Source organism: Mastomys coucha, unplaced genomic scaffold (assembly GCF_008632895.1).
Source record: "Mastomys coucha isolate ucsf_1 unplaced genomic scaffold, UCSF_Mcou_1 pScaffold1, whole genome shotgun sequence".
In the NCBI taxonomy this organism is placed as follows: domain Eukaryota; kingdom Metazoa; phylum Chordata; class Mammalia; order Rodentia; family Muridae; genus Mastomys; species Mastomys coucha.
In genome coordinates, this window is record NW_022196891.1 from 53028015 (window position 1) to 53039238 (window position 11224).

The window sequence follows — 11224 nt, forward strand, 5'->3', positions numbered from 1 at the left end:
GTGTAATACTGTAGATATCTCCTCATCTGTTTTTAAAGATGATAAAACGTGACACTATATGACTACTTTTGTAGCAGTAACACCTGAGCTATCCTTAGGAGCTGGCCCTGGCTGCTGACACGCCTCCGGCTCACCTCCAGCTGTCTGAGCAGACTGGCCTCTTGGGCTTTTAATCTTTCCTTTTGTCGTTTCCTCTGCTCCTTCTTCAGCTGCTCCACGACTGACTTCCTCTTCCGCAGCTTGTCCTTCAGGGCTCTGATCCTCCCTTCAATGTCACTCTGGTCAGACGTGGTTTCTGAGGGAAACAAAACCTTGTAATTAATTGTAACAAACCTTGTAATAAATTTTTAAAGAATAAATAAAATTAACTCAGTAACTAATAAAGAAAAGCTATAATGCTTAAAGTTAATTTTTTTTTTTTTTTTTTTTTTTGGTTTTCAAGACCGGGTTTCTCCGTGTAGCCCTGGCTGTCCTGGAACTCACTCTGTAGACCAGGCTGGCCTCGAACTCAGAAATCCGCCTGCCTCTGCCTCCCAAGTGCTGGGATTAAAGGCGTGCGCCACTACCGCCCGGGTAAAGTTAATATTTAAAATTTTAAAAATTGAGCTTCTGAAAAATGTTATTAATAAAATACATGCTTGCTTTTTTTCCAAGATCTTCCTTTTGCTTTAGTCTTCCTAATTGTCTTTCTAATTTCTAATGGTACTATTCATTTGCTTTTATCTATAATTATTGTGAACAGTGTGTATGTGTGTGCATGACAGCGAAGACAACCTTTGGGAGTTGATTGTCTCCTACTGTGAGTTCCAGGGCTTGAACTCAGGTTGTCAGGCTTGTGAAGCAAAGATTCTTAACCACTGAGCAATCCTGTCAGCTCACTATTTGAAACTGTAAGTAGATTTTGAAAAACTGTATTTTAGCAAGATACATAGTTAAAGTTTAAATTTTTATGTTAGTGAAATTTATACTTTCTGTAAAAAATTATGTCTGGTAGCAAGATGTTCATAAACTGTCCTTCTTAGATATTAATACATGCTGCTATATTTTTAAAGTCAAATTTAGATAAAATTAGAATTTTAAATTTTGAATTGTGAATCATTAACTGAAATCTTATTATCACATAAAAATATGCCCTACTGTTTCTTTGAAGGCTTTAAAAAGTACTAAAGTAAAACTGATTAAAATCAGTTATTGTTTCTCCCCAATACTTTACTTCTGCACATGAGAGGCCTAGTCATGGCAACATCCCAGGGAGGCGCTGCATTACAACCTGTCATCCAGAGGCTAAGGAAATAAACAGGCAGTATTCAGAGCCACTGCTTACCTCACTGCACATACAACTTACGCAGTACATAAATGAGCATTCCCACACCTCTTAGAATCACACAAGGATGGCATTTCCATACCCTTTAGGACTCTCATACTGGAAACCAGACTCAGATGTGTAGTGTTTCATTCATCTTGAGACTAGGTAATCTCAGTTAAGTTACCTAAGAAACCATTGAAATGCAGAAAAGAGTACTGTCTCTTAAAAATGGTGTGAACCCAATATCTGGGCTACAAAGAAAAGCTGAGTTCCCATGATCTCTCAGCACTGACGTAACATGTGCTAAAACAAGCAGTGTCAGGAGCATCATCTTCACGTGCTTTCTCTTAACTCTTGAAGAAAATAAGTGGTTTGGGGGCTGGAGAGATGGCTCAGCGGCCAAGAGCACTGACTGCTCTTCCAGAGATCCTGAGTTCAATTCCCAGCAACCACATGGTGGCTCACAACCATCTGTAATGGGATCCGATGCCCTCTTCTGGTGTGTCTGAAGACAGCTACAGTGTACTCAAATAAATAAGTGGTTTTAGGTTGAAAGCTCTAAGCGCTTGGGGCTTTATATTCATTTGCTGCAGTCTGGGTTAAATTAATCATCTTTCCTAACAATGACTTCTCTGGCCTGAGGAGTTTACATGCTTCTAAGCCAAGAGTGGTGGCACATGCCTGTAGTTCCATCCCTGGAAGGTAGGAGGAGGCCAGCCTGGCCTACATGAGATCTGTCTCGAAAAACAGAGTTAAGCCTGGTGTAGTGGTACACGCTTTTAATCCCAGTACTCGGGAGGGAGAAGCAGGTTGATCGCTATGAGTCTGAGTCTATGAGCCTGATCTATATAGTGAATTCTAGGACAACCAGAGCTACTAGTGAGACCCCGACTTCAAAACAAAACAAAACAACAATAAACAAAACCCTCGAGTTATTTATGTGCCTTTAAATTTGAGAAGCTACCTTCTTATGTGTAGGAGACCACATGTAAACTTTGTTTTCCACATGATTTTGAATCAATATTTTTTAAAACTGTGAACATTTAAGAATATCTAGATAATCAATCATCAGGAAAACAGTTGAATTATGGTATATTATCTACCTTTTAAAAAATGTGTGTATGTGGGAGGGGGGGCGGTTCATAAGTGTGTGGCTGTACATGGGTGTGTTTGGTGGAGGCAGGAATCTACCTTGGATGTTTTTCTTCAGGCACATCCAACTTGTTTTCTGAAACATGGTTTCTCCCCAGGCCATGTCTAGACTGTGGCCAACAAGCCCCAAGCATGTGCCTATCTCCACTTCTCCTGGAATATATTACAAGCTCATACCATTATGCCCAGTTCCCTTCACACAGGGGCTCTAGGAGCTAACCTGGGGTCTTCATGCTTGCAACAAGGACTTCCCTGATTAAACTACTTCCCCGTCCACTTCCTCTCATACAAACAACTAAACCATTTTTACTTTAAAAGAAAAACAAAACAAAACAAAACACTAATGTCTTTTAAGTTAAGAATAAGCTCAAATGGCAATATTTGCTTATCAATATATATGGCAATACTCAATACTACATTCATTTTCCTCATAATTCTAATAAACACAGCACTTTCCCTTTAGATAAGCTTTTCAAGACCAACAAACTCCTGATGCCTTGCAAGGTAGAAGCTATTCAGTCTTTCAAAATCAACATTCAACAGAGACATGAACAGGGAGAAGTATATAAAAAAAACTAGAATGTTCCTATAACCATCCACAGGCTATTGTTTCTCTACATGGCTCCTTTGAGATTTGTGCTATATGATTCCACAACCTTCTAACCTCATGGTTATTAATAACTCATTGAAAAAAATTAATAAACGCCGACCACATGTACCTATGTGGCACTGGTGTTATAAATGTTGAGAAAACAACCTGCCGCCAGGAGTTCAATCCAGACCTAGTGGGCCCCGCGGACCTACCAGCTGTGCTGAGCACATATGGCACACTGAAGTACAGAGTGCTATAGAAACACAGCCACTGTCAGGCGTGGACAAATGGAAAGAAATGTTTGGAGAGATAAATGTCTACTAACACAAGAGAATAAAGTTAGTTGCAATTTGTGGAATCAAGGATATAATTATCAATGATAACCACTGAGCATGAGTTAATCTTGCCTATACAAAGCAACAAAGGATAACAGAATGCTAGCATATGGTCAGACAAAGCTTATTAAAGGAGAATTCAAAAACAAAAGAAGAAACTCATTGCAGCCTTACCTGACTGTGTCATAGACAGTGACTCATCCGACCAACTGTAACAGGATTGGTGAGACTTGACAGGCAGGTGACAGTGTCCTTCAGTCCTGTGACTTGCTTTGCTAGATTCTTGCTTTGACACAGATAAGCAACTTTTGGGAGGTGACTGTTCAAACAGAAAGTCAAACAGGAATTATATGTCATACAACTGAACTTATATTTAAATCTGAGATACAACCAAGAAAGATAACAATTACAATGTTTTAAAATGTATTTATTTATTACCTGAATGAGCACGGCTAGTGCCTATGGAGGCCAGCAAAGGGTGTGGAATCCCCTGCAACTACAGTTACTGCCATGCGGGTGCTGGGAACTGAACCTGGGCCTCTGCAAGAGCAGCAAGTGCTCTTAAGCACTGAGTCATTTTTCCAGCCCCCAATTACAATGTTTTAAGTAATTATTTTTAAAGTACATTTAAATACATTTTCATATCAAATAAACATCAAATTTAATAATTTATATAATTGAATTATTAAATTTTAGCACAACTTTATAATTTCACAAAAGGTAAAAAAAGAAGTTTAAAAAATGTTATTGGAAACAATCTAGATGTCCCTCAACTGAAAAATGGAAAAAGAAAATGTGGTATATCTACTATTCAGCTATTAAAAACAAAGACATCATGAATTTTGCAGGCAAATGGATGGAACTTGAGAATATCATCCTGAGTGAGGTAACCCCAAACCAAAAGGACATGCATGGTATGTACTCACTGATAAGTGGATATTAGCTATAAAATACAGGATACCCATGCTACTCCACAGACCCAAAGAAGGTAAACAAGAAAGAAGGCCCAAGCGAGGAAGCTTGAATCTCACTTAGAAGAGGGAATATAATACTTGCAGGATGCAGATTGAGGGAGGGAACTTGATGGGAGGGAGATGGGGGGGTCAGGCTCAGGTATGGGGTGGGACATGAGGGATGGCCAGATGGCCATGAGAATGAATGGAAATCTGCAACTGGCAGGGGTGGAAGACATCTAGAGGACGAGACAGGCACCTGGGAAAGGGGAAGTGCCTAAGAATCAACAGGGGAGACCTTAGCTGAGACTCATAGCATTGGGGATATGGAACCTAAAGAGGCCACCTCCTATAGCCAGGGCAGGAAACCCAGTGGAGCAATAGGAACTCCAACCCATCCATAAAACTTTCAACCCAAAAATCTATCCTGTCTACGAGAAATGGAGCAGAGACTGAGAGAACGACCAACCAATAACCAGCCCAACTAGAGACCCATCCATGAGCAAGCACCAATTCCTGGCACTATTAATGTTACTCTGTTATGCTTGCACATAGGAGTCTAGTATGGCTATCTTCAGAGACTCCACCTAGCAGCTGAATCAGACAAGCAATGGATGAAGGCTGGAGACTCTTAATGAAGAGTTGGGGGAAGGATTGAGGGCCCTGAAGGAGATAGGAACTCAACGGGAAGACCATCAGGGTCAACTAACTTAGATCCTTGAGGCTCTAAGAGCTTGAACCAGCTAACAAAGAACATACATGCACTGGACCTAGGCCTCCCCACACATATGTAGCAGATGTGCAGCTTGGACTTCATGTTGCTCCCCAACAACTGATGTAGAGGGCTATCCCAAAAGCTGTTGCCTGGCTGTGGGATATGTTGTTCTAGCTAGGCTGCCTTGTCTGGTCTCAGTGGAAGAGGATGTGCCTAGTTCCACAGAGACTTAATGTTCCAGAGTGGGGGATACCGAGGGTGGACTCCATCCTCTCAGAGGAGAAGGGGGAATGGGGTAGGGATTGTGGGAGGGTGTGCCCGGGGGGGGGGGCAATCAGGATATTAAGTGAATAAAAAAATGAAACCCTCTTCTTTTTCTTCTTTAATGCAATTTCTTGATTAGCATAAGAATACTGGGTTTCACTATATTTTAATTATAATCCACTATAATTATATTAAGTTTATATATACTCTATATTTCAATATTATATATAATTTAAGCCAGGTTCTCACTCTGAAGACCAGGGCTGCTCTTGCAGAGGACCTAGGTTCAAATCCTAGCACCCACAAGGTGGCTCATCACCATTTGTAGCTCCAGTTTCAGGATCCAATGTCCTCTTATGGTTTCCTTGGGTACCAGGCACACAAATGGTGCATAGGCATACATGCTGCCAGACACCCATAAACATAAAATAACAATTTTAAATCAAAATTCTAACCGTAGATGTTTCTATCCATATTTTTAAAATTAAGGAGGTTTAACGTGGGCCAGTCAAATGTTTTGGCAGATTCAAGCACTTGCTGCCGACCTACAACTTGAGCTCAACTGCTGGAACCCACGTGGTTAGGGGAGCACTGACTCCTACAAGCGTCTTCTGACTTTTACATGCAGAAACATGCACACTAGCACATATGTAACTTTTGTCAATAAAGAAGCTTTACTATTACATTTGTTAGTGTTTCTTATTGCTATGGTGATGTCTTAATATTGTAGAAATCAGTTTTAAAAACAGGCAAATTTCTATCTTGAGTTTTTATCTTTCTATGAAATTCAGAATAAAAGATTATCATTATTCTAATAATGCCCAATGTGATAATTGAAAACCATTCATTTCAGATATTTTAAAGCAATATAATATCACTCTTTTGTTTTGTTTTGTTTTTCAAGACAAGGTTTCTCTGTGTAGCCCTGGCTGTCCTGGAACTCACTCTGTAGACCAGGCTGGCCTCGAACTCAGAAATCAACCTACCTCTACCTCCCAAGTGCTGGGATTAAAGGTGTGCGCCACCACTGCCCAGCAAATCATCACTCTTATTCTGATTATGAACTAGCAATTACTAACTAAATTATAGCAAAGGCACTTTGGTATGTTTTAAAAATCTTATGCTTTTTAAGACAAAGCAGATTTGCAAAAGAATTGTCATGTTTACATAATCTTCATTACTCTGTGTGTGTGTTTCTGTATGTTCGTGCACACACACACACACACACACACACACACACACGCCACATGCTAGTCAGAGGAAAACTTGTGGGAGTTTGTTGTCTCTATTCTGAGAATCAAAGCCAGGCCATCAAACTTGGTAGTTAACTCCCTTTTCACCCACTGAGCCATCTCACTGGTCCTGTTACAGATTTTAAAAATCCCTTCCCTTGTTTTTATGACACTTGACACAACCTAGAGTCATCTGAGAGGAGGGAACCTCAACTGAGAAAATGCCTCCATAAGATAGGGCTGTATGAAAGCTTGAAGGGCATTTTCTTAACTAGTGATCATGGAGAAGGGCCCAGCTCACTGTTTGCCACTACGCTGGGCTCAGAAAGAAAGCAGGTGGAACAAGCTAGTAGGCAACACCCTCCATGGCTTCTGCCTCAGCTCCTGCCTCCGCTTGCTGCCGTTTGAGCTCCTGCTCTGACTTCCTTCGATGATGAACAGTGATTTGGAAATGTAAGCCAAATAAACCTTTCCTCCCAACTTTCTTTAGGGCGTGGGGTTTCATTACAGCAATAGTAACTCTAATTAAAGTACTATCTCTTTAATATTATTAGACTTGACTGAGTCTAATTTTGACTGCTACTAAAGCTAAATTCATATACTTATAAATATAAGCTTATTAAAAGTTATATTTCTCTCCAAATGTTAAATCCTGCATGTTACAAGCATGGGTGACAGTGCTGCCCTTAACAGGAATACTGTAACTATTAGTCATACCTTCTCAACACATAGTTTTTTCTAGAGAGGTTTTAAGCTGTAAGTAGGCATTGACTCACATGTTCACCAGGAGATGTAGGTTCCAGTTCCTGAGAGCAAACCATCTCCTCAGTAAGTAAGCTGTGATCTGGACTCCCAGGCTGTGCCTGGGCCCTACACTCAGACGGTGGACTGCCAAGTTCTTCTGGAACACAACTTTCACTGTCCCTCGGAGAGTAAGAAGGCATCGGTGGTCCCTCTTCACTTGCTATGCCTAGAAATACAAGATAAAAACAAAAAATGTCCAATCTTTGTCAATGAAGAAATAAACATGGTACATTTTAGACTCTTTTTCAGTATACAACTACATTATTTAACATTTACTAATAAAGTCTGTTCATTAGCAATTTTGGCTAACACCATTGGAGGGCAGATATTCATCATGTATATACAGTGATGATGGCTGACTAAATATGAAGGTGTACAGTTGTTATAACTCGCAAACTGGAAACTGCTTCAGTCACTTTGGAAAATATTTTAGTGCTTTTGGAAAAGATGAAACAAATACTTTATGACCTAAAATTTTTTCTCCTAGGTTATAGTCCAGAGAAGTCTTGGTATATACAGCCGACTTTTTCCATGCTGAGAGGAGAAGCCCAAATGTGCCATATTCATACAGTGAGGTACTATAGAATGCCATATTCATACAGTGAGGTACTATAGAATGCCATATTCATACAGTGAGGTACTATAGAATGCCATATTCATACAGTGAGGTACTATAGAATGCCTGAACGAGACCTGTGCACAGGCACACACACACAATCGTGTACACACATGCACGTAGGCACACAGTCAGGCACGCATACACGTGGTCACCCGACTAGGTAACACACACGGATACAGAACACTGTGTCATGTCATAAAGTCCGCTTGGGCAACTAGGAACTGCATGGGAAATTAAGCTTAACAAAATCCAAATAAACTCGCCACTGTTGGAACCTGAGTTGAAACAATTACACAGCAAGCAAGTTCCTGTAAGGGACTTCATGGCCTTGTGCACATACTGGAGTACATCACTGCACAATGACGAGAGCATAGTAAACAGTGAAATGCGTCTTTAATCTATACTTAACAATGTCTACCTTTAGAGAATGTAAGAGTCCCTATCAGTATAGCAGAGAGATGGCACAGAGGGTAAAAGTGCTTGTCACTCCAGTCTGATGACCTGAGTTTGATCCTCAGAACAACTTCCAAAAGTTGTTCTCTGGCCTCCACACCTGCACTATGGTACACTAGAGCTGCATTCACATGTACTAAAACACCACACACATATACAACGGGTAATAACCTCACATGTACTAAAACATCACACACACACACATATATATATATAATGATAATAACCTTAAATTTTAAAAATCATTATTACTTAATTTCCCATTTCAATTTTGAAAAAAAAACAAAAACAAAAACCTTTGATTGGTTGAGAAACAACTCACACTGTTCTGGTATATCACTTTAAAAATGAAGGTTTGGGAAAAGTTCAAGACCACTGATTTCTTGAACACTATTCTAAGAAGGAAGGTAAACTGCTTGAGCTCCTGCTTGTAGGGACATCTGCCATGTTCCCACTTTTAACTTTTTCAGCTCCCTATTACTAAATAATAAAGTTCTTACCTAAACAGTACCTTGCTTGGGTCACCCAGCTAGACCCCATAAGCTGAAATCCCACCACCCTAGTCGTCACTGTCTGTGTCACTCTGGCACTTCTGCAGAAGACTTCTTTTTGGACATGAGTAGCTACAAGAAGGCTTCCTGCAGAATCCATTCTGAAGGTAACTGATGGTGATGACAGCCAAGTTTTTATTGATTTCATTTTGAAGGGAAATAATGACGATAGTCATTTTCATTAGGGTTCTGCTTGGCTGTTTCAAAAGGTCTGTTAGCTATGGACACTTAAATACAAGACTCAGCTGTGCTTAGAGTGAACTTTAGCTGCTTCAATCAACCCATGCTGACTGCTTTTGGCTTCTTTTATTTTTTTCCCTGGACCCTGTTGCTTATATCATCCAAACTTATGAGCTGGCTACTCTCGATGGGCTAGAGGGCAGCTCTGAGAAAGTTTCCCTCCACTGACCTGGTCACACGCCACACACTTACATCCCACAGTTCCTAGTGAACAGCTTTAACACAGGAAGCTATTTTTAATTTACCTTCCAGCCGAAGCTGGAGAGAGACCACACGAAAACTTTTGGTTTTCTTTATGTATCATTTGTTACTAGATTATTTAACTTCACGTGTTCTGAAATGGCCTAGAAAAGGAATCGGCAAACCACTTGTGGCCACCTGTGATTTACTTTGCATCTTACATGTTGATTTGCATAGCTATATTCTTTTTTCATTTAATTGAGCATGGTAAAATATGCAAATATACATGCTGATTACTGGAATATATTAGTATACCATTAATAGAAATGTAAGGTTTTTTCTATTTCAAATACTCTTCTTATGAATAGTGGTACAGCTAGCTGTAGTATATCTTTTACATATTCATGTATATGTATACCCAGAAAACACTGTCACAAGTCAAATATAGAAACAGATATAAGGGACTGGTAAGATGGCTCAGCATGGCTCAGCGTGGCTCAGCGGGTAAGAGCACTGACTGCTCTTTTGAAGGTCCTGAGTTCAAATCCCAGTAACCACATGATAGCTTACAACCACCCATAATGAGATCTGACGCCCTCTTCTGGTGTGTCTGAAGTCAGCTACAGTGTACTTATGTATAATAATAAGTAAATCTTTGGGCCTGAGTGAGCAGGGCCGAGTAAGCAGAGGTCCTAAAAATTCAGTTCCCAACAACCACATGAAGGGTCACACTACCTGTATAGCTACAGTGTACTCACATACATAAAATAAACAAATCTTAAAAAAAAAAAAGAAACAGATATAAGAATACAATTCATTTTACTCAGTCTGACATTAAAATTACTTGATAAACTGTAAAACAATTCTCTTTGGAGGTACCTTTTTTGGGGGAAATTTATTTTACATTTTTTTTAGTTATTAGGGCAATGTTTATTTTTTTCAATTTTATTTTTGAGAAAGGGTCTCATGTAGCCCAGGCTAGCCTCAACTCAATATGTACTCCAGATGACCTTGAATCTCTGATCCTCCTGCCTCCACCTTCCATGACTGGGTCTGTGGTACTGGCAACTGGTCCAGGTTTTCCTGCATGACTGCTGGGTAACACTCTACCAGCTATTTCCCTAGCCATTTGTTACTTCTTTTAAAAATAAGTTAATATTTAGTTTCCTTGTTTGGGGGGAGGGTGTCTTTTTGCAAAATTCCCTTCCTCTCCCTCTTCTCTCCCTCTCCCCATCTTTCTCTCTCTCTCTGGTTTCTAAAACTAAGAACTGAACCTAAGCTAGGTGTTGGTGGCACACACTTTTAATCACAGCACTCAGAAAGCAGAAGCAGGAAGATCTCTGTGAGTTGGAGGCCAGCCTGGCCTAAACCAGGACAGCCAGAGGTACACAGAGAAACCATGGCTCAAACAAAACAAAGAACTAAACCTTGTTCTAACATTGAGTTAAATCCCCAACCCCAAAATTGTTAAACCTTTTTTTTTAGTTTTAATTCCTAATATGGTAAATATGTATAAGCATATCTGCAAACACATGAACTAAAATTCTCTGTGGTTCTCAACAATTTCTACAAATATAAATAGGTCCGGAGGCCAAAACCATCTGAGAACTGCTCTGCTGGGACACTTCCCAACTGTGAGAGCTAACTCACGAGAGCTGTAAGCAATGGGCTGCAACCAACAGAACAGACAACATCAAAGAAGAATATTTTGGTTAAGCGAAGAGTCTGAAACCTGCTGTACTCTAAGTTGACACATGATATACGCATCTATATATACACTCTAAACTATGCTAAAGATATCTGTGACACTGTTTATAATAGAGATACT

At 39.9% G+C, this 11224-nt stretch overlaps 1 protein-coding gene across 3 annotated transcripts in view; it reads right to left on the minus strand.

Moving 5' to 3' along the window:
• The window catches only part of Cep350 (centrosomal protein 350), a 157697-nt gene that overhangs the window by 22876 nt on the left and 123597 nt on the right, over window positions 1-11224 (minus strand). For all 3 annotated transcript variants that reach the window (XM_031385383.1, XM_031385392.1, XM_031385375.1), the window contains 3 exons: window positions 7326-7519; window positions 3560-3704; window positions 135-295 (listed from right to left, as the gene is read on the minus strand). In XM_031385383.1, the coding sequence (XP_031241243.1) occupies window positions 135-295; window positions 3560-3704; window positions 7326-7519 (500 nt within the window). The remainder of the gene's footprint in view (window positions 1-134; window positions 296-3559; window positions 3705-7325; window positions 7520-11224) is intronic.